This window comes from Oncorhynchus nerka, linkage group LG10, assembly GCF_034236695.1.
Source record: "Oncorhynchus nerka isolate Pitt River linkage group LG10, Oner_Uvic_2.0, whole genome shotgun sequence".
Lineage (NCBI taxonomy): Eukaryota > Metazoa > Chordata > Actinopteri > Salmoniformes > Salmonidae > Oncorhynchus > Oncorhynchus nerka.
The window spans coordinates 96,830,076-96,857,970 of NC_088405.1; the positions used below are offsets into that span (position 1 = coordinate 96,830,076).

The following is a 27,895-nucleotide window of genomic DNA, read 5'->3' on the forward strand; positions in this document are numbered from 1 at the left end:
TTGGAACCAAAATCTCACATTTGGACTCAATCGACCAAAGGACAGATTTCCACCGGGATAATGTCCAGTGCTCGTGTTTCTTGGCCCAAGCAAGTCTCTTCTTCTCATTGATGTCCTTTAGTAGTGGTTTCTTTACAGCAATTTGACCATGAAGGCCTGATTCACCCAGTCTCCTCTGAACAGTTGATGTTGAGATGTGTCTGTTACTTTGTGAACTCTGTGAAGCATTTATTTGGGCTGTAATTTCTTAGGCTGGTAACTCTAATGAATTTATCCTCTGCAGCAGAGGTAACTCTGGGTCTTCCTTTCCTGTGGCGGTCCTCATGAGAGACAGGTAACTCTAATGAATTTATCCTCTGCAGCAGAGGTAACTCTGGGTCTTCCTTTCCATAGCGGTTGATGATTTTTGTGACAAAGTTCTTGAAATGTTCCATATTGACTGACCTTGATGTCTTAAAATACTGATTGACTGTTGTTTCTCTGTGCTTATTTGAGCTGTTCTTGCCATAATATGGACATGAACTTTTACCAAATAGGGCCATCTTCTGTATACCACCCCTACCTTGTCACAACACAACTGATTGGCTAAAACATATTAAGGAAAGAAATTCCACAAATTAACTTTTTTAACAAGGCACACCTGTTAATTGAAATGCATTCCAGGTGACTACCTCTTGAAGCTGGTTGAGAGAATGCCAAGAGTGTGCAAAGCTGTCATCAAGGCAAAGGGTGGCTACTTTGAAGAATCTCAAATATATTTTGATTTGGTTAAAACTTTTTTGGTTTACTACACGAGTCCATAGGTGTTATTTCATAGTGTTGATGTCTTCACTATTACTCTACAATGTAGAAAATTGTACCGAATGAAGAAACACCCTGGAATGAGTTGGTGTCCGAACTTATGACTGGTCCTGTACATGTAAGAAAACCCGCATTGCAGTCTGCCCTTCTCAATAAAGGGTTGCCGTTGGGAACGGATGCTTTGGCCTATCAGTGGCCTCGGACCCTGCTCTATGGATCTGATTCAGGCCACCGTGGAGAGGGTCCACTGTTGCTCCCCTTTGGGCCAGACAACCCTGGTTCCTAGAGATTATCCGCCGTTTGGACCCGTAATCAAATCAAATGGTATTATTTGTCAGCCAACAACAACCGTTTACACCTTAACCGTGAAATACTTACTAACCGACAACGCAGTTAAGAAAATAGAGTTAACAACAACATTCCTGAATAAACTAAAGTTTAAAAAAGAAATAATAAAATAAATAAGTAACAATAAAATAACAATAATGAGGCTGTATACAGGGGGTACCGGTACCAAGTCAGTGTGTGGGGGTACAGGTTAGTAATGAGACTATATACAGGGGGTACAGGGTAGTAATGAGACTATATACAGGGGGTACAGGTTAGTAATGAGACTATATACAGGGGGTACCGGTACCAAGTCAGTGTGTGGGGGTACAGGTTAGTAATGAGACTATATACAGGGGGTACCGGTACCAAGTCAGTGTGTGGGGGTACAGGTTAGTAATGAGACTATATACAGGGATACCGGTACCAAGTCAATGTGTGGGGGTACCGGTACCAAGTCAATGTGTGGGGGTACAGGTTAGTAATGAGACTATATACAGGGGTACAGGTCAGTAATGAGAGACTATATACAGGGGTACCGGTACCAAGTCAATGTGTGGGGGGTTACCAGGTACCAAGTCAGTGTGTGGGGGTACAGGTTAGTAATGAGACTATATACAGGGGGTACAGGGTAGTAATGAGACTATATACAGGGGGTACAGGGTAGTAATGAGGCTATATACAGGGGGTACAGGGTAGTAATGAGACTATATACAGGGGGTACAGGGTAGTAATGAGACTATATACAGGGGGTACAGGGTAGTAATGAGACTATATACAGGGGGTACAGGGTAGTAATGAGACTATATACAGGGGGTACCGGTACCAAGTCAATGTGTGGGGGTACAGGTTAGTAATGAGACTATATACAGGGGTACCGGTACCAAGTCAGTGTGTGGGGGTACTGGTACCAGGTCAATGTGTGGGGGTACAGGTTAGTAATGAGGCTATATACAGGGGTACCGGTACCAAGTCAGTGTGTGGGGGTACAGGGTAGTAATGAGACTATATACAGGGGGTACCGGTACCAGGTCAGTGTGTGGGGGTACAGGTTAGTAATGAGGCTATATACAGGGGTACCGGTACCAAGTCAGTGTGTGGGGGTACTGGTACCAGGTCAATGTGTGGGGGTACAGGTTAGTAATGAGACTATATACAGGGGGTACAGGTTAGTAATGAGACTATATACAGGGGTACCGGTACCAAGTCAGTGTGTGGGGGTACTGGTACCAGGTCAATGTGTGGGGGTACAGGTTAGTAATGAGACTATATACAGGGGGTACCGGTACCAAGTCAATGTGTGGGGGTACAGGTTAGTAATGAGACTATATACAGGGGGTACCGGTACCAAGTCAATGTGTGGGGGTACAGGTTAGTAATGAGACTATATACAGGGGTACCGGTACCAAGTCAGTGTGTGGGGGTACAGGTTAGTAATGAGACTATATACAGGGGGTACCGGTACCAAGTCAGTGTGTGGAGGTACTGGTACCAGGTCAATGTGTGGGGGTACAGGTTAGTAATGAGACTATATACAGGGGGTACAGGTTAGTAATGAGACTATATACAGGGGTACTGGTACCAGGTCAATGTGTGGGGTACAGGTTAGTAATGAGACTATATACAGGGGGTACAGGTTAGTAATGAGACTATATACAGGGGTACTGGTACCAGGTCAATGTGTGGGGGTACAGGTTAGTAATGAGACTATATACAGGGGGTACTGGTACCAGGTCAATGTGTGGGGGTACAGGTTAGTAATGAGACTATATACAGGGGGTACAGGTTAGTAATGAGACTATATACAGGGGGTACTGGTACCAGGTCAATGTGTGGGGGTACAGGTTAGTAATGAGGCTATATACAGGGGTACCGGTACCAAGTCAGTGTGTGGGCGTACAGGTTAGTAATGAGACTATATACAGGGGGTACTGGTACCAGGTCAATGTGTGGGGGTACAGGTTAGTCGAAGTAATTTCTACATGTAGGTGAAGTGACTATGCAGAGATCATAAACAGTTGATGGGGCCTAAACCCACAGATCCCATATCTGCTGTTTCCGGGGTTACTGCAGGTTTCCCTTGGGTTTAAGCCTTGGGTTGCCGTGGCAGCGAGCGAGTCCACAGTTTCCGGTGTTACTACGGAGGGCGAGCTCGATATCCATTGGCCCGTTTTGGGGTTGCAGTGTGATTCCGAGGGCGAGCTCGATATCCATTGGCCCGTTTTGGGGTTGCAGTGTGATTCCGAGGGCGAGCTCGATATCCATTGGCCCGTTTTGGGGTTGCAGTGTGATTCCGAGGGCGAGCTCGATATCCATTGGCCCGTTTTGGGGTTGCAGTGTGATTCCGAGGGCGAGCTCGATATCCATTGGCCCGTTTTGGGGTTGCAGTGATTCCGAGGGCGAGCTCGATATCCATTGGCCCGTTTGATTGCAGTGTGATTCCGAGGGCGAGCTCGATATCCATTGGCCCGTTTGGGGTTGCAGTGTGATTCCGAGGGCGAGCTCGATATCCATTGGCCCGTTTTGGGGTTGCAGTGTGATTCCGGGCGAGCTCGATATCCATTGGCCCGTTTGGGGTTGCAGTGTGATTCCGGGGCGAGCTCGATATCCATTGGCCCGTTTTGGGGTTGCAGTGTGATTCCGAGGGCGAGCTCGATATCCATTGGCCCGTTTGGGGTTGCAGTGTGATTCCGAGGGCAGCTGATATCCATTGGCCCGTTTTGGGGTTGCAGTGTGATTCCGAGGGCGAGCTACCATATCCATTGGCCCGTTTTGGGGTTGCAGTGTGATTCCGAGGGCGAGCTCGATATCCATTGGCCCGTTTTGGGGTTGCAGTGTGATTCCGAGGGCGAGCTCGATATCCATTGGCCCGTTTTGGGGTTGCAGTGTGATTCCAGGGCGAGCTCCATTGGCCCGTTTTGGGGTTGCAGTGTGATTCCGAGGGCGAGCTCGATATCCATTGGCCCGTTTTGGGGTTGCAGTGTGATTCCGAGGGCGAGCTCGATATCCATTGGCCCGTTTTGGGGTTGCAGTGTGATTCCGAGGGCGAGCTCGATATCCATTGGCCCGTTTTGGGGTTGCAGTGTGATTCCGAGGGCGAGCTTTTGGGGTTGCAGTGTGATTCAGGGTAATGAGACTATATCCATTGGCCCGTTTGGGGTTGCAGTGTGATTCCGAGGGAGAGGTACCACGATATCCATTGGCCCGGGGTTGCAGTGTGATTCCGAGGGCGAGCTCGATATCCATTGGCCCGTTTTGGGGTTGCAGTGTGATTCCGGGGCGAGCTCGATATCCATTGGCCCGTTTGGGGTTGCAGTGTGATTCCGAGGGCGAGCCTGGATTCCATTGGCCCGTTTGGGGTTGCAGTGTGATTCCGGGGCGAGCTCGATATCCATTGGCCCGTTTTGGGGTTGCAGTGTGATTCCGGGGCGAGCTCGATATCCATTGGCCCGTTTTGGGGTTGCAGTGTGATTCCGAGGGCGAGGATATCCATTGGCCCGTTTTGGGGTTGCAGTGTGATCCATTGGCCCGGGGGTTGCAGACTGATTCCGAGGGCGAGCCTATCCATTGGCCCGTTTTGGGGTTGCAGTGTGATTCCGAGGGCGAGCCAGGATATCCATTGGCCCGTTTTGGGGTTGCAGTGTGATTCCGAGGGCGAGCAGTCGATTCCATTGGCCCGTTTTGGGGTTGCAGTGTGATTCCGAGGGCGAGCTCGGGTGTGATTCGAGGGCGAGCTCGATATCCATTGGCCCGTTTGGGGTTGCAGTGTGATTCCGAGGCGAGCTCGATATCCATTGGCCCGTTTTGGGGTTGCAGTGTGATTCGAGGGGCGAGCTCGATATCCATTGGCCCGTTTTGGGGTTGCAGTGTGATTCCGAGGGCGAGCTCGATATCCATTGGCCCGTTTTGGGGTTGCAGTGTGATTCCGAGGGCGAGCTCGATATCCATTGGCCCGTTTTGGGGTTGCAGTGTGATTTCAGGTGATTATGATTTGTTGTTGACTCCCCGTAGTATGTTATACCTTGTTCCCTCCTTCAGAGAACAGTAGTTATTGTCATAACTGTACGTTATCGTATGCCCTTACACATTAGGCGTGTGTAAGGGCACACCTACATACCTGCGGGTGTGTCTCTCAGCAGCTCTGTGCAGCGGTGGACCAACAGAGAGAACATGGCCAGGCCCAGAGCTGTAGTCTGTTCCTGTAACACAGATCTCACCTCACTGTCTCCTCCTAGAGAGAGGAGAGGAGAGGAGAGGAGAGGAGAGGAGAGGAGAAAGGGGAGAGAGGAGCGAGAAGAGAGAGGAGCAAGAAGAGAGAGGAGCAAGAGGAGAGAGAAGAAGAGAGGAGAGAGAAGAAGAGAGGAGAGAGGAGAGAGAAGAAGAGGAGAGAGAGAGAGAAAGAGAGAGGAGAGGAGAGAAGAGGAGAGAGAAGAAGAGAGAAGAGAGGAGAGAGGAGAAGAGAGAGAAGAGAGGAGAGAGAGAGGAAGAGAGAAGAGAGGAGAGAGAAGAAGAAAGAAGAGAGGAGAGAGGAGAGAGAAGAAGAGAGAAGAGAGGAGAGAGAAGAAGAGAGGAGAGAGAAGGAGAAAAAGAGAGAAAAAGAGAGAAGAGAGAGAGAGAAACATTTAGTCACAGGCTTGAGTGTTGCGGGCACAAGGTCACACTTCTGTGTGTATGTTACCTCTGCTCTGAGCGTTGTGTATCGTGAACATGTTAATGGTGATGATCTGCAACACGCGTGTGCTGCCCAGAGGGGAGGGACTGTGTTGGAGCAGCACTGTGAACTCCTGGAGAACCCGACTGGCCACCGAAGGGAACGACTCCATACTGCAACACATTACGTTCATTTAGCAGACACTCCTTATCCAGAGAGACTTACAGACGTCACAGAAAGACAACCACGCAATCACAGGGACTGGAAGCTAAATCTTTCTTGTGAAACAGCAGCTAACTCTCATAATCAGTGTGAGTTAGAAAAGCTGTCTGCGACAAGACTACATGAACATGAAGTCTACATATTTTATTCAAGACATGAAAAAAACAAGCTTGCGCATACACACACACACACACACACACACACACACACACACAGGGCAGAGTACTCACCCCACTTTAGTGAAGAGTTTTCCGTGAGCGTGGAGGAAGCTGAGTGTAAACCTCTTATTGAGCTGCAGACAGAAGCAGAGAGACAGGAGCAACAGAGCACTGATGAGTCAGACAGTCTGTCATTGATTAGACATGTCTGTCCTGTCATCTATCACTGTTAAATGCTATTTCTCTGTGACATCATTGGCCTTGGTATGAGTGCTATTATAACAGCTAGGTGAAGGGGACAGGCTATAACAGGTTATAACAGCTAGGTGAAGGGGACTGGTTATAACAGCTAGGTGGAGGGGACTGGTTATAACAGGTTATAACAGCTAGGTGAAGGGGACAGGTTATAACAGCTAGGTGAAGGGGACAGGTTATAACAGCTAGGTGAAGGGGACTGGTTATAACAGCTAGGTGAAGGGGACTGGTTATAACAGCTAGGTGAAGGGGACTGGTTATAACAGCTAGGTGAAGGGGACTGGTTATAACAGCTAGGTGAAGGGGACAGGCTATAACAGGTTATAACAGCTAGGTGGAGGGGACAGGCTATAACAGCTAGGTGAAGGGGACTGGTTATAACAGCTAGGTGAAGGGGACAGGTTATAACAGCTAGGTGAAGGGGACTGGTTATAACAGCTAGGTGAAGGGGACTGGTTATAACAGCTAGGTGAAGGGGACAGGTTATAACAGCTAGGTGAAGGGGACAGGTTATAACAGCTAGGTGAAGGGGACTGGTTATAACAGCTAGGTGAAGGGGACTGGTTATAACAGCTAGGTGAAGGGGACTGGTTATAACAGCTAGGTGAAGGGGACTGGTTATAACAGCTAGATAACAGCTAGGTGAAGGGGACAGGCTATAACAGCTAGGTGAAGGGGACTGGCTATAACAGGTTATAACAGCTAGGTGAAGGGGACTGGCTATAACAGCTAGGTGAAGGGGACAGGTTATAACAGCTAGGTGAAGGGGACTGGCTATAACAGCTAGGTGAAGGGGACAGGTTATAACAGCTAGGTGAAGGGGACAGGTTATAACAGCTAGGTGAAGGGGACAGGTTAGGTTATAACAGCTAGGTGAAGGGGACTGGTTATAACAGCTAGGTGAAGGGGACTGGTTATAACAGCTAGGTGAAGGGGACAGGTTATAACAGCTAAGTGAGGGGGACAGGTTAGGTTATAACAGCTAGGTGAAGGGGACTGGTTATAACAGCTAGGTGAAGGGGACAGGTTATAACAGCTAGGTGAAGGGGACTGGTTATAACAGCTAGGTGAAGGGGACTGGCTATAACAGGTTATAACAGGTTATAACAGCTAGGTGAAGGGGACTGGCTATAACAGGCTATAACAGGTTATAACAGCTAGGTGAAGGGGACTGGCTATAACAGGTTATAACAGCTAGGTGAAGGGGACTGGTTATAACAGCTAGGTGAAGGGGACAGGTTATAACAGCTAGGTGAAGGGGACTGGTTATAACAGCTAGGTGAAGGGGACTGGTTATAACAGCTAGGTGAAGGGCACAGGTTATAACAGATAGGTGAAGGGGACTGGTTATAACAGCTAGGTGAAGGGGACTGGTTATAACAGCTAGGTGAAGGGGACAGGTTATAACAGCTAGGTGAAGGGGACAGGTTATAACAGCTAGGTGAAGGGGACTGGTTATAACAGCTAGGTGAAGGGGACAGGTTATAACAGCTAGGTGAAGGGGACAGGCTATAACAGCTAGGTGAAGGGGACTGGTTATAACAGCTAGGTGAAGGGGACTGGTTATAACAGCTAGGTGAAGGGAACAGGTTATAACAGCTAGGTGAAGAGGACTGGTTATAACAGCTAGGTGAAGGGGACTGGTTATAACAGCTAGGTGAAGGGGACTGGTTATAACAGCTAGGTGAAGGGGACTGGTTATAACAGCTAGGTGAAGGGGACAGGTTATAACAGCTAGGTGAAGGGGACTGGTTATAACAGCTAGGTGAAGGGGACAGGCTATAACAGCTAGGTGAAGGGGACTGGTTATAACAGCTAGGTGAAGGGGACTGGTTATAACAGGTTATACCAGCTAGGTGAAGGGGACTGGCTATAACAGCTAGGTGAAGGGGACTGGTTATAACAGCTAGATGAAGGGGCCTGGTTATAACAGCTAGGTGAAGGGGACTGGTTATAACAGCTAGGTGAAGGGGACTGGTTATAACAGGTTATAACAGCTAGGTGAAGGGGACTAGTTATAACAGCTAGGTGAAGGGGACTGGTTATAACAGCTAGGTGAAGGGCACTGGTTATAACAGCTAGCTGAAGGGGACTGGTTATAACAGCTCGGTGAAGGGGACTGGTTATAACAGGTTATAACAACTAGGTGAAGGGGACTAGTTATAACAGCTAGGTGAAGGGGACTGGTTATAACAGCTAGGTGAAGGGGACTGGTTATAACAGCTAGGTGAAGGGGACTGGTTATAACAGCTAGGTGAAGGGGACTGGTTATAACAGCTAGGTGATGAGGACGGCTTATAACAGCTAGGTGAAGGGGACTGGTTATAACAGCTAGGTGATGAGGACGGCTTATAACAGCTAGGTGAAGGGGACAGGTTATAACAGCTAGGTGAAGGGGACAGTTTAGTGTATTGTCTACCTCACTTGCTTTGGCAATGTCAATATGTTTCCCATGCCAATAAAGCCCCTTGAATTGAATTGAGAGACACAGAGAGAGAGACACACACAGAGAGAGACAGAGAGACAGAGACACATACAGAGACACATACAGAGAGACACAGCAAGATAGACAGACAGAGAGAGACACATAGAGAGACCCAGAGAGAGACACAGAGAGACCCAGAGAGAGACACAGAGAGACCCAGAGAGACCCAGAGAGAGACACAGAGAGACCCAGAGAGACAGAGAGAGACACAGAGAGACACCCAGAGAGAGACCCAGAGAGAGACCCAGAGAGAGACACAGAGAGAGACACAGAGAGACCCAGAGAGACAGAGAGAGACACAGAGAGAGACACAGAGAGAGACACAGAGAGAGACACAGAGAGACCCAGAGAGAAACACAGAGAGAGACAGAGAGAGACAGAGAGAGACACACAGAGAGTCAGAGAGAGACACAGAGAGACAGAGAGAGACACAGAGAGTCAGAGAGAGACACAGAGAGAGACACAGAGAGAGACCCAGAGAGACAGAGAGAGAGACAGAGAGAGAGACAGAGAGAGACACAGAGAGACAGAGAGAGACACAGAGAGAGACACAGAGAGAGACAGAGAGAGACACACAGAGAGTCAGAGAGAGACACAGAGAGACAGAGAGAGACACAGAGAGTCAGAGAGAGACACAGAGAGAGACACAGAGACCCAGAGAGTAAAGACAACATCCAGTATAAAAGAACTGTAACAGAACCAGAAGAGAAGCTGCAGATAATCCATAAGTGTGTGTGTATGCATGGATGGTGTGTGTGTGCATGGTGCGTGTGTGTGTGTGTGTGTGTGGTGTGGTGTGTCAGTGTAAAGTGTTCTACTCACATCACTAGGGCTGAGGTTACCCAGTTCTCCTTCCTGTTCAGAGTCTCTGCTGGACTCGCTGCCCCCGCGGTGTGATGATGGAACCCCTGCTTGTCCAATAGGGCCGACCCAGATCTCCACCCTGGCCCCCTCCTCCCCCCGTCCTCCTCCTCGGACCCCGGGGCCCCTGGACCCCCCCTCCGACTCCTGCTTCCTCCTCCGCTCCATCTGGTCCGCCTGGTGGGGTGAAAGGTCAAGGGGTCAGGGGTCAAAGGGGCAGGTGTGAATCCCTGCTATACAACATCACATGTTATAAAGGCCTAGTGTTTGGTCAATGAATACATTAGCTGGGTTATGACTTGAGGTGTGTGTGTGTGTGTGGTGTGTGTGTGTGTGTGGTATGTGTGTGGTGTGTGTGTGTGTGGTATGTGTGTGGTGTGTGTGTGTGGTGTGGTGTGTGGTGTGGTGTGTGTGTGTGTGTGTGGTATGTGTGTGTGGTGTGGTGTGTGTGTGTGTGTTTGTGGTGTGTGTGTGTGTGTGTGTGTGTGTGTGTGTGTGTGTGTGTGTGACCTTGCGTTTGGCCTCTTCAAACAGACTCATGAGACTCTCCTTGGCAGTGAGGATGGGGTTGGAGGCAGCAAGGCTACGCATGTAGTAATACACTGCATCCAACTTCCTCTTCTAGAGAGAGAGAGGGGGGGGGGGGAGAGGAGAGAGAGGGGGTGGGGGGGGAGGAGAGAGAGGGGGTGGGGGGGGAGAGGAGAGAGGGGGGAGAGAGAAAGAGAGAGGAGGGAAGGAGAGGGAGAGCGAGAGACGGGAGGAAGGAGAGAAGGGGAGAGAGAAAGAGAGAGGAGGGAAGGAGAGGGAGAGGAGAAGGAGGAAAGGAGAGGGAGAGCGAGAGACAGGAGGAAGGAGAGAGAAGGGGGAGAGAGAAAGAGAGAGGAGGGAAGGAGAGGGAGAGGAGAAGGAGGAAAGGAGAGGGAGAGCGAGAGACGGGAGGAATGAGAGAGAAGGGGGAGAGAGAAAGAGAGAGAAGGGAAGGAGAGGGAGAGCGAGAGACGGGTGGAAGTAGAGAGAAAGAGAGAGGAGGGAAGGAGAGGGAGAGGAGAAGGAGGAAAGGAGAGGGAGAGCGAGAGACGGGAGGAAGGAGAGAGATTGAGAAAAATGTGATATTTCTCTCAAATTCTTGGCTATACTGGCCACACACAAAAAAAGTACAGTTCACCCCCTCCCTCCCTTTCTCACGACTCTCACCGTGTAAACAGCCAGCAGGGCCAGCTGGTTGTAAGGTCGTCCGTTCTTAGGAGCAATCTGCTGGGCCTTCAGGTACCAGCTAGACGGGAGGAGGAAGAGGATTGTGTCTGAGTCTCCTTCGCAAGAGAGACCTAAAGGAGTCTTATTTCATATTTTAACAACACTAGTTTCCCCCCCATGTACGATTTGTCAACGGACAGGAACAAGGATAAGATGCTTTTCCCTGGTGGCCACGGTTACAGTACCTGCGGGCCTTGCCGTAGTTAGCAGAGTCGCTGGCTTGCTCTCGGTAACGGGCGATGTCCCCCTGACAGATCAAACACCGCTGGGCACTGATCAGAGCATACTTCACCTGGAGCAACACATTGTAATACTGCTAAATACACGAAGGACCCTAGAGAATCTACAACGGGGAGAGAACGAGGACAGAATCCAGACATTCAAAAAAATATATATATATTTTTTAAATACTTTTTTTTAACTTGTCCATTTGGACAAATTAAATGTATATTCTGGTTGTCGAGCCTGTAGGGAAAAAACAAAAATGTATAAAACTATTTATAAAATTTTCCCGAGTTTATCATAAGACAACGAACAGAATGCATCAGTGATTTCGTATTTCCTGCAACTCTCTGAAGAGGCAACGAGAACGCCCCTGTCTGGTACTTCGTGTAGCCGTTTAGCGATGATGCTAAGTAGACGAAGGCTTTTCCCCAAAACATGAAATGTTGTTCACTACAAAGTAACCTATGTTTACCTGCCAGAATGATATCGTGATTATTTTCCAAACTCTACCATCACATGTGCTACAAAAACACTGCTAAATACTCAAATTAAAGGATAACTACACCCAGAAATAAAAAATGGATTAGATTTTTCCCAGAACTCAAAAGTGGTCTCCTGATGTGGTATTTGATATTTTTATAGGGCCCTATACACACACAGTCTGAACACTCATCACATGTACACACACACACACACACAGACACAGTCTGAACACAGACAGACAGACAGACACACACACACACACACACACAGTCTGAACACAGACAGACAGACACACACACACACACACACACACACACACACACACACACACACACACACACACAGTAGTCGTGTCGTTCTGAACACACATCACGTGTACATACACACACACACACACACGTCGTGTTGTTACCGTCTTGCGTAGTGGACGTGGTCTGATGGCCATGCCGTCCATGTAATCCTCCAGTTTAAATTGAAACACCGTCTGAAGCTTCTGCAGCAGTGCATCAAAGAATACCGTCCCCTGGGAAACAAACACAGTGCATCAAAGAATACCGTCCCCTGGGAAACAAACACAGTGCATCAAAGAATACCGTCCCCTGGGAAACAAACACAGTGCATCAAAGAAAACCGTCCCCTGGGAAACAAACACAGTGCATCAAAGAATACCGTCCCCTGGGAAACAAACACAGTGCATCAAAGAATACCGTCCCCTGGGAAACAAACACAGTGCATCAAAGAATACCGTCCCCTGGGAAACAAACACAGTGCATCAAAGAATACCGTCCCCTGGGAAACAAACACAGTGCATCAAAGAACACCGTCCCCTGGGAAACAAACACAGTGCATCAAAGAATACCGTCCCCTGGGAAACAAACACAGTGCATCAAAGAATACCGTCCCCTGGGAAACAAACACAGTGCACCAAAATGATTAGCTCCATGAGGAAACACTAAGGCTGTTTCAAAATAGTTGCATGAAGTTGAACATGGTGTGTGTGTGTATACGCGGTGCGTGTTCAGTGTACGCGGTGTGAGTACCAGTTCACTATCTTGTATGGCAGTAAGCCAGCCAGCCAGCCAGCTCTCCCCCCTAACAAAAACAAATCTGAATTCCGAGGCGCGCACTGAATAGGTTTGAATAATTGTCCACATGTACTTTTCCTCATCCAACAAGAAAAGTTACAAACAGCAAAAATCACCAACCTATGTCAATCCACTATCCCCCATAATAGAAACGTTTACCTAGTCTATCGGTCAGCTTGTTGTTCTGTGTGATAAATAAATATTTGTAAACAGACTCTGGGACAGTTGTGGCACCAGGACCTTTAAACATCATTCATTTTCTTAAAGCAATGAGGCTGATGCAACCGGTCAGAACGTTTAGCTTAAAATGATGCTCAACTATTATTTAGGAAACACACACACAGCCTTAGGCTATACGCTACACGCGCACATGTTCCAAGATGCAATTAGCAGGAAAACACTGTTCTCAAAAGCTAACTGAAAATATCAGTTTTGAAAGAGTGGAGATCTATTGATGTAACAACTAGCATGGGTTGCTAATATGACTATTGATGTAACAACTAGCATGGGTTGCTAATATGACTACTGATGTAACAACTAGCATGGGTTGCTAATATGACTACTGATGTAACAACTAGCGTGGGTTGCTAATATGACTATTGATGTAACAACTAGCACGGGTTGCTAATATGACTACTGATGTAACAACTAGCAAGGGTTGCTAATATGACTACTGATGTAACAACTAGCGTGGGTTGCTAATATGACTATTGATGTAACAACTAGCATGGGTTGCTAATATGACTACTGATGTAACAACTAGCATGGGTTGCTAATATGACTATTGATGTAACAACTAGCGTGGGTTGCTAATATGACTAGTGATGCAACAACTAGCATGGGTTGCTAATATGACTATTGATGTAACAACTAGCATGGGTTGCTAATATGACAATTGATGCAACAACTAGCATGGGTTTCTGTCTGTAATAAAGGTCTATGCCCTCTCTGTGTCCAGTCATGTGAAATCCATAGATTAGGACCTATGTTTCTGTCTGTAATAAAGGTCTATGCCCTCTATAGATTAGGACCTATGTTTCTGTCTGTAATAAAGGTCTATGCCCTCTATAGATTAGGACCTATGTTTCTGTCTGTAATAAAGGTCTATGCCCTCTATAGATTAGGACCTATGTTTCTGTCTGTAATAAAGGTCTATGCCCTCTATAGATTAGGACCTATGTTTCTGTCTGTAATAAAGGTCTATGCCCTCTCGGTGCCCAGTCATGTGAAATCCATAGATTAGGGGCCTAATGAATTTATTTAAATTGTTTGATTTCTTTCTATGAACTGTAACTCAGTAAAATCTTTGAAATGGTTGCATGTTGCGTTTATATTTCTGTTCAGTATAGTTTCAAAATGCTGAATGCCTCCACTCAGATTGCAGTGCACAACAGACACTGGGCTTTCTCTGAACGAACCGTGCTTAGAGGACGTCGACCGAATCGAGCCTTCTTTAATTTACCTTCTTTTTATTTAACTAGGCGAGTCAGTTAAGAACACATTCTTATTTACAATGACGTCCTACCGAGGAACAGTGGGTTAACTGCTTTGTTCAGGGGGCAGAACGAAAGATTACCTTGTCAGCTCGGGGATTCGACCTTGCAACCCTTCGGTTACTAGTCCAACGCTCTAACCACTAGGCTACCTGCCGCCCCCACACTCTAACCTCTAGGCTACCCGCCGCCCCTACACTCTAACCACTAGGCTACCCGCCGCCCCTACACTCTAACCACTAGGCTACCTGCCGCCCCTACACCCTAACCACTACACTACCTGCCGCCCCTACACTCTAACCACTAGGCTACCTGCCGCCCCCACACTCTAACCACTAGGCTACCCGCCGCCCCTACACTCTAACCACTACGCTACCTGCCGCCCCTACACTCTAACCACTAGGCTACCTGCCTCCCCCAAACTCTAACCACTAGGCTACCTGCCTCCCCACACTCTAACCACTAGGCTACCTGCCTCCCCCACACTCTAACCACTAGGCTACCTACCGCCCCCTACACTCTAACCACTAGGCTACCTGCCGCCCCTACACTCTAACCACTAGGCTACCTGCCGCCCCTACACTCTAACCACTAGGCTACCTGCCGCCCCTACGCTCTACCCACTAGGCTACCTGCCGCCCCTACGCTCTAACCACTAGGCTACCTGCCGCCCCTACGCTCTAACCACTAGGCTACCTGCCGCCCCTACACTCTAACCACTAGGCTACCTGCCACCCCTACGCTCTAACCACTAGGCTACCTGCCGCCCCTACCCTCTAGGCTACCTGCCGCCCCTACCCTCTAACCACTAGGCTACCTGCCACCCCTACGCTCTAACCACTAGGCTACCTGCCGCCCCTTACGCTCTAACCACTAGGCTACCTACCGCCCTCTACAGTCTAACCACTGGGCTACCCTGCCGCCCCTACACTCTAACCACTAGGTTACCTACCGTCCCTACACTCTAACCACTGGGCTACCCTGCCGCCCCTACACTCTAACCACTAGGTTACCTACCGTCCCTACACTCTAACCACTAGGTTACCTACCGCCCAACATTAGACATTAGCCTTTAGACGTTAATGTTAATTATACTACATTATATTTGTCAAGCATGAGTGCCATTTGGACTATATATAAATATGTGTAAATATATATAGTGGTTATATATATGTCATTTAAAAGTATCATTAAAGTTTGGCTACATTTTCTGGAGCCTCCCAGCATCTGTGTGGACATGAGAGGCTGTAACCAATATGCATAGTCCATCACCTACTAGACTTGGACGGTATTCAGATTGTCATACCGACCTTCTGCCATACCAGGATATTCAGTAATAACGGCACTGAACACAAGGGGCGCTGTTTTCAAACCCCACTAATACTATGTAAATAAAAAAACATATGTAACCCGAAGGTTAGCAATGCTAACAAGTACATGTCAAATACCATAAATAATGCTAACTAAATGCTAACGAACATTTTACACAGTCTCTAACCTAAACTATACAAGTAGTTTAGGTTAGATAGCTGCACGCACAAAACAAAATGCTAGTCCCAGTTAACTGCTAGTCCCAGTTAGCAGTTAGTACCAGTTAGCTGCTAGTCCCAGTTAGCTGCACAAAACAAAATGCTAGTCCAAGTTAGCTGCACAAAACAAAATGCTAGTTCCAGTTAGCTGCTAGTCCCAGTTAGCTGCACAAAACAAAATGCTAGCCCAAGTTAGCTACACAAAACAAAATGCTAGTCCCAGTTAGCTGCACAAAACAAAATGCTAGTCCCAGTTAGCTGCACAAAACAAAATGCTAGTCCAAGTTAGCTGCACAAAACAAAATGCTAGTCCCAGTTAGCTGCACAAAACAAAATGCTAGTCCCAGTTAGCTGCTAGTCATTTACATTACATTTACATTTAAGTCATTTAGCAGACGCTCTTATCCAGAGCGACTTACAAATTGGTCCAGTTAGCTACTAGTCCAAGTTAGCTGCACAAAACAAAATGCTAGTCCCAGTTAGCTGCTAGTACCAGTTAGCTACTAGTCCCAGTTAGATGCACAAAACAAAATGCTAGTCCCAGTTAGCTGCTAGTCTCAGTTAGCTGCTAGTCTCAGTTAGCTGCTAGTCTCAGTTAGCTGCTAGTCCCAGTTAGCTGCACAAAACAAAACAAATATTAGACAGCAAGGCTTTTGATCCTGGAGGGGATTCTCTGCTGTTATCATGCAAAATGCTTGATTTTGGAAGGAGCTCACCACTTAGCTAGGTAGCTAACTAGCTATTAAATTAGCACAACTGCAACGCATTTAACACATTCTAGACAGTTAACTTAATAGCTATAAGATATGTAGCTGGCAAACATGGAATTGCGAATTCCCTGCTGTAACTAGATCACCCGGAGCATACTGGACAAAAGAGAGACTCACGAGGCTCCGGTCGTTGTATGTAAACAAACACCACGTGACTGGGGTCAACCAGGAAGCTTCATAATGAAACACGTGACATGAATAAAAATCAGCTTCTTATCTCCTAACGTATTGCACAAGTTGACAGCAGGTATTTAAGTAGCTTCAAATATAGATATTTATTTAAAAACGTCAAAGAAAAGGTTTCAACGGTATTGACAGGCAAATTATTTAAGGACAATTACATCCACTTTGATTTTTTTTAAATAACAATTTCTAGTGTTTTTTTTATGCCGTTTTTCTAATAAATTTAAAATGGGCTATTTTGGTTAATGGCCTTGAAGGCCAAATTCTATAGCTGGTGCTTAGCTACGTGTGTTCAGTGCGTCTACCTCGTCCAGCAGAGTGAGCAGCATGGGGGTGATGCGCAGGGTTGAGTCTCCGCTGGGGTCTTTGAGGAGCTGTCTGAAGTGCTCTATAACCTGGTAGAACACGTTCTTCCATAGAGCCTGGTCCAGGTTCTGACTGTCACTGAACTCTATGTCTGTTAGGATCACTCGCTCATACAGGGTCAACAGGTCAGCTCTGGGGGGGTGAAAGGAGACAAGACAGAAAGGAGCTTAGTCAGTTGCAGCCCCCAGCATATTACCAAGTTGGAGCTCCCACTCTACCCTGTCCCTCCACCCTACCCAGACATCTCCTCCCTCCCTCCATCCTACCCTGTCCCTCTCCTCATTCCCTCCATCCTACCCTGTCCCTCCACCCTACCCAGACATCTCCTCCCTCCCTCCATCCTACCCTATCCCTCTCCTCCTTCCCTGTCCCTCTCCTCCTTCCCTCCATCCTACCCTGTCCCTCTCCTCCTTCCCTCCATCCTACCCTGTCCCTCCACCCTACCCAGACATCTCCTCCCTCCCTCCATCCTACCCTGTCCCGTCTCCTCCCTCCCTCCTACCTTGTCCCTACCTCTCTCCTACCCTATCCCTCTCCTCCTTCCCTGTCCCTCTCCTCCTTCCCTCCATCCTACCCTGTCCCTCTCCTCCTTCCCTCCATCCTACCCTGTCCCTCTCCCCCTCCCTCCCACCCTGTCCATCTCCTTCCTCATTCCTACCCTGTCCTTCTCCCACCCTCCCTCCTACCCTGTCATTCTCCCACCATCCTACCCTGTCCCTCTTCTCTCCATCATACCCTGTCCCTCCATCCTACCCTGTCCCTCCATTCTACCCTGTCCCTCTCTTCCCTCCATATCCTACCCTGTCCCTCCATCCTACCCTGTCTTCCCTCTATATCCTACCCTGTCCCTCCATCCTACCCTCTCCCCCTCTTCCCTCCATCCTACCCTGTTCCTCTCTTCCCTCCATCCTACCCTGTCCCTCTTCCCTCCATCCTACCCTGTCACTCTTCCCTCCATTCTACCCTGGCCCTCTCTTCCCTCCATCCTACCCTGTCCCTCTTCCCTCCATCCTACCCTGTCCCTCTTCCTTCCATCCTACCCTGTCCCTCTCTTCCCTCCATCCTACCCTGTCCCTCTTCCCTCCATCCTACCCTGTCCCTCTCTTTTCCCTTCATATCCTACCCTGCCCCTCTCCCCTCCATCTTACCTGAGTTGAGCCATGCGGTCCAGTCCGTCAGCACTGAGTCTGTCTCTAGATAGGAGGTTGCTGAGTTGTAACTCCTGGCTGTCTGCAGCCCTCAGCTGTCTCCCCAGCTCTCCCCTGGCCTGCTGCTCCACCTCCTCTGGTGTCAGACCTGCTCCAGCCCCGGTCTGGTACCCCTGGCCCCTATACTCCCCGTAAAACTGGGCTGGGTAAATGCCGTTGGAGGAGTGCATCTGGTAGGGGGTGGTAGGCATAGTGTGGTAGGGGTACGGGTAACGTGCATTAGGGTTGGCGTTGTAAGGGTAAGGGTTGTCAGAGTTCTGGTACTTGTAGAAGGCCATGGCTGCGGCCTCCTGCTGGGGGTAGAAGTGCTCCCCCTGGCGGACCGGGGGACTCCCTGCAGCCTCCTCGTCCGTATCCAGGAAGTGCAGCGCTCCGTAACCTCCGCCCGTTTGCAGGTACATGGGCTGCTGCTGCTGGAGAGAGGCATGCTGGGAGAGCCGGAGAGCGGGTTTCTGGTCGGGGTTGTTGGGATCCCAGAGTCGCCTTGTTCCTCCGCCCCTTCCTCCTCTCCCTAGTCCCGCATCTTTTCCTCCTCGAATCCCACCAAACAGGAGCCTTGGCCCGGGCTCCGTCGGCAAATTGGAGAGGTCAGTGTGGGCTGGGAGGATGAGAATGCCCCTCTCCTTACCACGAGGCAGAGTGCCCTGCCTGAGGCGCCCCTGGGGGTCATCGCTGGGGCCTGAGGTGGCATGGGAGGTACCTGACTGTCTGTCGCTCTGAGACACTTTCAGGAGCCCTCCTCTCCCTCCTCCTCTGTGTCCTCTTCCCCCTCTGCTCTCCTCCTCCCCTCTCCTCCACAGGGGGCTCAAGTACTCCTCTCCTCCATCTCTCCTCCTCTCCTCCAGTGAGTCTGTTGAGGAGTCTCTAGTGTTTCTCCTCCTGTTCGGTAGCTGACCTCCTCCTCCCTCTCTCTCCCTGTGTCCCAGTCGGTCTCGTCGGGCCCTGTCCTCCCTCCGATCCTCCCCTTGTCCCAGTCCGTCCAGGCTGGTGCCACTACTGGCAGAACTGGTGCTGTAGGTGCGATTCCTGGGTCTTCTGATGTTTGACTTGGAGTTGTGCTTAGAGGAAGATGACGAGTGGTGGTGGTTGTTAGTGTTAGACCTGCACCTCTCACTCCTGTCTCTGTTTCTCTGCATCTCTACGTTCCTGTCTTTCTCTCCATTCTTCTCTCTGTTTATATCTGAGGGTAGAGGTTGGGGTCTGTTGTTCCCTCTCTGGTTGTCTCTCTCAGTATCTCTATCCCTCTGTTTTTCTCTTCCCTTTGCTGGCTGTGCATCTGCAGGACGGTTCGCTTCCCTCTCTCCATCTTCTTCCGACGCTCTCCTGTCTCTCTCGGTCATCCCTCGCTCACCCTCTCCTCCTCTTCTCCTGGAGTCCTGATTCTCCCCTTTCTCCCCTCCTCCTCTGTTCCTGCGGTTTCCCCTCTCTCTCTTCTTCTTCTCCTCCTCAGTCTTCTCGCATCCTTCATTTCCTCCTCCTACTCGTCCCTTGGCTCCACCTCCAGCTCTGCTCCTCCTGCCCTCACCGCTTGCCTTCCTCCTCCTGCCTACTCCTTCCTCACCCTCTCCTCTCTTCCCCTCCTCTTCTCTCTCAGGTGGGGCAGTCACACAGAGTGTCTGTATCTTCCCAGTCAGGTTCTCTACTCCATGGTCTGAGACGGCTGCTTTCCCTGTTTCTCTCCTCCCCTGCCTTCTGCCCGTCTCTTCACCCCCTCTGCCTTCTTCCTCTTTCTCTCTCCATATGACTGGTTCCCTCCTGGCTTGGCTTTCCTCTCTGACAGGATCAGGGGGACCAGGAGCAGGTTTCTCTGTCTCTCTTCCCTCTTCCCCCTGGGTGGTGGTGGTGCTCCTCCGACCCCCAGGCTGGTAGATCTCTCGGTCAGGTTTACGGGTCTTCCTGGTGGCCTTGGGAGAGCCAGGGGAACGCCCTGCTGGCTCTCTACCCCTCTGGTTCTTCCCTCTCACCTCATCCCTCTGTCTGGAGTTCTGTGGTCGGTTAGCTGAGCCTGACGGTCCCTTTGCACTACTGCTGCTACTGTTGTTGTTGTTGTTGTCTGCTCTGGTGGTGTGGTGGTCACCTCTTCGAGTCCTCTGTTGTGCAGGCGCTCGAGAGCATCCACCCCGGTTTGAAGTAAAACCTCCTCCACATTTCTCTCCTCCTCCTTTCGCCATCCCTCCATCTATACATCCAGGTTCAGTTGAAACTGTCTCAGTGGCAGCCATGTTGTGTCCTTCTTCCTCCTCCTGTGGCAGTGACATCACCAGTTCCACCTCAGTGTCAGAGGTCATGGCTAACGGGTCTCCAGGGGAGATGACTACGCCGCCGTCCTCGCTGTCATGGCGACGGTTGCCGTGGCCAGCCCCGGGCGTGTAGCGCTGCAGGTCAGGGCGTTTTGACGGGTCGTTGCCGTGGTGACGCTGCTGTCGTTGGCCACGTCCCTCCTCTCCTCGCTCCTCTGTGACAGAGAGAGAAAGTGTTGGGAAAGAAATAGAGATGGGAGAGGAGAATGGGAGAGGGAGAGGAGAATGGGAGAGGGAGAGGAGAATGGGAGAGGGAGAGGAGAATGGGAGATATTAGTTGTGATTACTGACTTTTCAACAGAGACACACAATCCGTTCTGAAGGTCAGAGCCCCTTCTCCTTCTCTCTTTCGCCCTCTCGTTTCCACTCCCTCTATCCTCATTTCCACTCCCTCTATCCTCGTTTCCACTCCCTCTGTCCTCATTTCCACTCCCTCTGTCCTTCATTTCCACTCCCTCTGTCCTCATTTCCACTCCCTCTGTCCTCATTTCCACTCCCTCTGTCCTCATTTCCACTCCCTCTGTCCTCATTTCCACTCCCTCTGTCCTCCCTCTGTCCTCATTTCCACTCCCTCTGTCCTCATTTCCACTCCCTCTATCCTCATTTCCACTCCCTCTGTCCTCATTTCCACTCCCTCTGTCCTCATTTCCACTCCCTCTGTCCTCATTTCCACTCCCTCTGTCCTCATTTCCACTCCCTCTGTCCTCCCTCTATCCTCATTTCCACTCCCTCTTGCTCAGTCGAGTAAGTTTAGTTCTTTCTCAGTCTCCTCTGACTAACACACAGCAGGAGAAAGTGCCAGAAGGTGAGAGCAGGAGGTAAGAGAGAAAGCGATAGCAGAAAGAACAGTCTGCCTGATAACGTAGTGCACCTGTACCCCGTACTTCAACAAAGACAATGAACAATGACACAGCTGCCCCAGGGCCTGAATAACAACTAATAACAGTCAAACTCTAAATGTTCACGATCTGGGTAAAATCCTATGAACTTGGGATCAATACGTCGAGACTGGCGTAGTTTGAGAGGGTCAAAGGGCGCACCGACGACGGCTGTTTCGTTATCCAGACCCCTGTCCAGATGTCCCGATCATTTTCTGACGTGTCTGCAATGTTGGTCGTGCATGTTGTAGTATGAGCACGATTGGACTGTTGCCAATAGCTAATGAGCACTCAGCATGCGAGACCAAAACAATAACAGTGAAGAGGAAAGCAACAACAGCAACAGCAACACAAACAACAACAACAACAACAACAGCAACAACAGCAACAACAACAGCAACACAAACAACAACAACAACAGCAACAACAACAAAAGCAACAACAACAACAACAGCAACAACAACACTGTGAGGACCGAGGTGATGGGAGACCATTCCATTGGTCCTTAAGTCAAATCTCCACACACCTGGATCACCGGGCCATGCAAAACAAACTCCACCAATATTACATAGCCATCCTACCATGATAGAAATCAAAAAGATAATTATATCATTATTATTTTGTATATTAAGTCCATATTCTGGGCCTCTGTCTCTTTTGGTATTTCTGCACATAATACTCGGCACCACTAAAAAGCAGCTCACTGTCTGGATAAGAGCGTCTGCTAAATGACTTAAATGTAAATGTCAACATTTCTTTCCTACAACAACTGAGAAAGGCAAGGCAGGATCAACTAGGGAATCATTGTGTAACGTGAGCACGTCCTGGGGTTGAGACTGGACAAAATGAAAGATTTGGGACCAGGAAACCCAGAAGTGTGAGCGTGTATTACCATTTTATAAGTGGTGTAGTGTATTGCCCAGCATAAGTGGGTAAGATCAGTCAGTCCAACAGGGGAGTCTCCAATTTAAGGTCCTGGAAAAGCTACTGGGTAGGTGAGCAGGGTTTAGTTCCAGACCTACTCAAACACACCTGTTCAGCTCATCATGGCCCAGACTCTGAGACTGAACTTTTTTTTTTAAACAGGTACCTTAGTGATGGCCTAGAATAAAAAATATTCTCCATGACCACCGGAATGGCCTCATCAATGATAATTTAGGAAAGATGTGTGTGTATATATATATATATATATATAGATAGATAGATGTGTGTGTGTGTGTGTGTAGCTAGTTAGTTTGGCGAAAGCTACACCAGTGTGGTTGCCATAGTGATATACTTAGTTAAAAAAATATATATATATAAAATAACGCTAAACAAAACATTATTCCCAACTTGTGTCCGCTAACTAACTAGTTCAACTATACACTTTCACCAGCCTTATTCCATAACAACAACGTTAACTGTGGCCTGTAAGAGAAAAGCCACATAGTGTTGTTGTATTTGAGGGTAAAACCAGAAGCTCGTCTCTGCTGCTATAATACTAACCGACCACAGCCCCCAAACCACTGCAGCCGGTGGGGAACCTCGGTCTACGGGCTGACGGGGACATGAACCGACCGACACCTCGGTTGTGAGAGTACGGAGGGGTGAGTGAGTCTCCTGGGCGGAGGAAGAGGAGGAGGTAGAGGAGGGGTGTTTTGAAAACAAAATACCACATGATGATTCTAGCTGCCGTTACATCAGATAGCTAACGTTAGCTAGCAAGCTAACTACTTCGTTTCCGTTTATACGTTGTGTTACACCCTCGTTTGTTGTTGTTGTTGTTGTTGTTCTCTTTCGTGGTTTATAACGATACCAGTCGGGTGATCGCTCTCACCTCTGTGACAATCGTCGTGATGGTTGGTCAAAGTCGACGCTTCAGCTCGCAGCTCCGCAGCTGAAATCCGAACTCGGTCTAGTTCGTCCGCCATCTTCGTTTCTGTGTTCATACACACACACACACATTATACACACACACATTATACACACACATTACACACACACATTACACACACACATTACACACACACACATTACACACACACACACACATTATATACACACACACACACATTACACACACACGCACACAAGAATAGCGCGTTGAGAAACCAAAAAACACACCTGTGTAACATTCTGTGTCCCCTACAGTGTCAGTAGTCAAGCGGGAACTGTCACATTGCGTTTTGTTGTTGTTGTTGTTTTTTACGAAGTGAATTTGGATAAATATTAATTCAAAATGTTTTAGTTAAGATGCCGAAACAAGGCATAGGTAGGCCAACAAAAAAATAAACCACCATTTGTACTAGCCTACTAAACAAATCAGGCCATTGCCCAAAGTGATCTGACTTGCAATCCTTTGTAAACGATTTTGGAAAATGTTTATATTTATAGTTTTTTAGTTTATATATGATTATATTTTAAAAATAATAATTATTATAAAAATTAATATAAAAAAATAATAATAATAATAATAATAATGACTTAAATGTAATAATAATGTAATGACCTGACTAGATCATAAATGAACAATTGTCCAGACAGAGGCTTGAGTTTGCGAATTGACGGTTTATTAAACCAACTTTACACAGGCTACTGTTTGGGCCGTAGCACACGCCAAATAGATGACAGATAACCCACAAGCCAATCGTGACCTTCTCTTGTGAAGCCCAGATGTAAGAGAGAGAGAACAAAGGCTGAACCTGGTCTTAACTTCCAATGCCCAACCCCCCTCCACACCACTCCGCCAACCACCAGGATGCCCGGCATCAGAACATTCCAGGCATTCCCGTGATTGGCAGATAGCAGGTTGATTGACATGTCGGACTCCGCGAACACCGGGTACTGGTCAGTACAACACAACCACCTCCTAGCCTAGCACATAACAAACACACAGCTGTCTGTGCGGGTCGCTACAATAATTTAAAAATCGTTTACTTTAGTTCTACTTCTTGTGAGATCGATAGGCTATTTAGTCGACTATAGCAGTGGCCAAACAGCTCGTCAGACGAAGCAATAACAGAGGGTGCGTTCGTAAACTCATTAATTATTAATTATTCAGCGAAGTTACGAACGCACCGGAGAGGAAGCGGGAGGTCCAACGCCCTCCAGCAGCTGGCGTTGCTTCGCGCACCAAGCAAGGAGTTTTTATAATGGTCAATGACGGTCGAATTTGGTCACACACCCCCCCCCCCCCCCTCTACGTAAGGTTTATTTGATCGAATAGAAGTTTCGTAATGATTAAGTTCTTACGAGTGTACTGATATAAGTAGTAACTTTGAGGAAAAAACACTTTTTTTTTTTACTTGACTAGGCAAGTCAAATTCTTATTTTCAATGACAGCCTAGGAACAGTGGGTTAATTGCCTGTTCAGGGGCAGAAAGACAGATTTGTACCTTGTCAGCTCAGGGATTTGAACTTGCAACCTTACGGTTACTAGTCCAACACTCTAACCACTAGGCTACCCTGCCGTCCCTACACTCTAACCACTAGACTACCTACCGTCCCTACACTCTAACCACTAGACTACCCTGCCGCCACTACACTCTAACCACTAGGCTACCTGCCCCCCCTACACTCTAACCACTAGGCTACCTGCCCCCCCTACACTCTAACCACTAGGCTACCTACCGTCCCTACACTCTAACCACTAGGCTACCTGCCGTCCCTACACTCTAACCACTAGACTACCTGCCCCCCCTACATTCTAACCACTAGGCTACCTACCGCCCCTACACTCTAACCACTAGGCTACTTACCGCCCCTACACTCTAACCACTAGGCTACCTACCGTCCCTACACTCTAACCACTAGGCTACCTGCCCCCCCTACACTCTAACCACTAGGCTACCTACCCCCTACACTCTAACCACTAGGCTACCTACCGCACCTACACTCTAACCACTATGCTACCTACCGTCCCTACACTCTAACCACTAGGCTACCCTGCCGACCCTACACTCTAACCACTAGGCTACCTACCGTCCCTACACTCTAACCACTAGGCTACCCTGCCGACCCTACACTCTAACCACTAGGCTACCTACCGCACCTACACTCTAACCACTATGCTACCTACCGTCCCTACACTCTAACCACTAGGCTACCCTGCCGACCCTACACTCTAACCACTAGGCTACCTACCGTCCCTACACTCTAACCACTAGGCTACCCTGCCGCCCCAAAGTTTTCTCGAGAAAATGTCGATGTCGATGTCAACAACCCTCATCGAATATTTATTTAAAAAAATAGATTACAATAATAACATGTATCCACCACGCAAAGAATAGAGGGGTGGGATCTAGACAGCCCACCATGCCGCTTTGTGGACAATGACTCCCATTGTTAGGGGTGGACAATGACTCCCATTGTTAGGGGTGGACAATGACTCCCATTGTTAGGGGTGGACAATGACTCCCATTGTTAGGGGTGGACAATGACTCCCATTGTTAGGGGTGGACAATGACTCCCATTGTTAGGGGTGGACAATGACTCCCATTGTTAGGGGTGGACAATGACTCCCATTGTTAGGGGCGGACAATGACTCCCATTGTTAGGGGTGGACAATGACTCCCATTGTCAGTATAACCAACATCTTCGGAATGAATTAGGCAGGTCTGTAGCAGCCCCCCTATCCATATCGATGGGACAGTAGTGGAGTTTGCAGACGACACTACAGTGGTAGGCCTGATTACCAACAACGACGAGACGGCCTACAGGGGAGGAGGTGAGGGCCCTCGGAGTGTGGTGTCAGGAAAATAACCTCACACTCAACGTCAACAAAACTAAGGAGATGATTGTGGACTTCAGGAAACAGCAGAGGGAACACCCCCCCCCCCCCCCCATCCACATCGATGGAACAGTAGTGGAGAGGTTAGTAAGTTTTAAGTTCCTCGGCGTAGACATCACAGACAAACTGAATTGGTCCACTCACACAGACAGCATCGTGAAGAAGGCGCAGCAGCGCCTCTTCAACCTCAGGAGGCTGAAGAAATCTGGCTTGTCACCAAAAGCACTCACAAACTTCTACAGATGCACAATCGAGAGCATCCTGTCGGGCTGTATCACCGCCTATCACTGCTCCGCCCACAACCGTAAGGCTCTCCAGAGGGTAGTGAGGTCTGCACAACGCATCACCGGGGGCAAACTACCTGCCCTCCAGGACACCTACACCACCCGATGTCACAGGAAGGCCATAAAGATCATCAAGGACAACAACCACCGAGCCACTGCCTGTTCACCCCGCTATCATCCAGAAGGCGAGGTCAGTACAGGTGCATCAAAGCTGGGACCGAGAGACTGAAAAACAGCTTCTATCTCAAGGCCATTGGACTGCTAAACAGCCATCACTAACATTGAGTGGCTGCTGCCAACATACTGACTCAACTCCAGCCACTTTAATAATGGGAATTGATGGGAATTGATGTAAAATATATCACTAGCCACTTTAAACAATGCTACTTAATATAATGTTTACATACCCTACATTATTTATCTCATATGTATACGTATATACTGTACTCTATATCATCTACTGCATCTTTATGTAATACATGTATGGGGCGGCAGGGTAGCCTAGTGGTTAGAGCGTTGGACTAACCACTAGGCTAGTCCAACGAGTTCAAAATGAGTTCAAACCCCCGAGCTGACAAGGTACAAATCTGTCGTTCTGCCCCTGAACAGGCAGTTAACCCACTGTTCCCTGTTCCCAGGCTGTCATTGAAAATAAGAAGGTGTTCTTAACTGACTTGCCTGGTTAAATAAAGGTAAAAAAAATAAAAAATTTATCACTAGCCACTTTCACTATGCCAGTTTGTTTACATACTCATACTGTACTCGATACCATCTACTGCATCTTGCCTATGCCGTTCTGTACATATTCTTTATCCCCTTACACTGTGTATAAGACAGTAGTTTAGGAATTGTTAGCTAGATTACTTGTTGGTTATTACTGCATTGTCGGAACTAGAAGCACAAGCATTTCGCTACACTCGCATTAACATCTGCTAACCATGTGTATGTGACAAATAAAATTTGATTTGATTTGATCATTTAAATACTGCCGATAAAGTAATGCTGCTAATAATGTCTTACCGTTTGCATTTATAATCGTAGGCTTGTGTGCGTGCGGCTGCTCGGCCAATGGAAACCCATTTCATGAAGCTCCCAACTAATAGTTATTGTGCTGTCGTTGCTTCCAGAGGCAGTTTGTAACGAAGACAGACGATTTGTACGCGCTTCAGCACTCGGCGGCCCTGTTCTGTGAGCTTGTGTGGCCTACCACTTTGTGGCTAAACCGTTGTTGCTCCTAGACATTTCCACTTCACAATAACAGAACCGGGGCAGCTCTAGCAGGGCAGAACATTGACGAACTGACTTGTTG

The 27,895-nt window shown here is 48.4% G+C and overlaps 1 protein-coding gene across 1 annotated transcript in view; it reads right to left on the reverse strand.

The window, feature by feature from the left end:
- Positions 1-23,458, reverse strand: part of LOC115125415 (telomerase-binding protein EST1A-like) — a 51,148-nt gene extending 27,690 nt beyond the window's left edge. The window contains exons 1-11 of the mRNA XM_065023987.1: positions 23,351-23,458; positions 18,297-20,811; positions 17,088-17,280; positions 12,135-12,245; positions 11,200-11,306; positions 10,955-11,033; positions 10,271-10,381; positions 9,722-9,937; positions 6,232-6,293; positions 5,807-5,952; positions 5,246-5,359 (exon numbers count right to left, since the gene is read on the reverse strand). Coding sequence (XP_064880059.1) covers positions 5,246-5,359; positions 5,807-5,952; positions 6,232-6,293; positions 9,722-9,937; positions 10,271-10,381; positions 10,955-11,033; positions 11,200-11,306; positions 12,135-12,245; positions 17,088-17,280; positions 18,297-20,811; positions 23,351-23,444 — 3,748 coding nt within the window. The 5' untranslated portion in view covers positions 23,445-23,458. The remainder of the gene's footprint in view (positions 1-5,245; positions 5,360-5,806; positions 5,953-6,231; positions 6,294-9,721; positions 9,938-10,270; positions 10,382-10,954; positions 11,034-11,199; positions 11,307-12,134; positions 12,246-17,087; positions 17,281-18,296; positions 20,812-23,350) is intronic.
- Between the last annotated feature and the right edge of the window lie 4,437 nt (positions 23,459-27,895).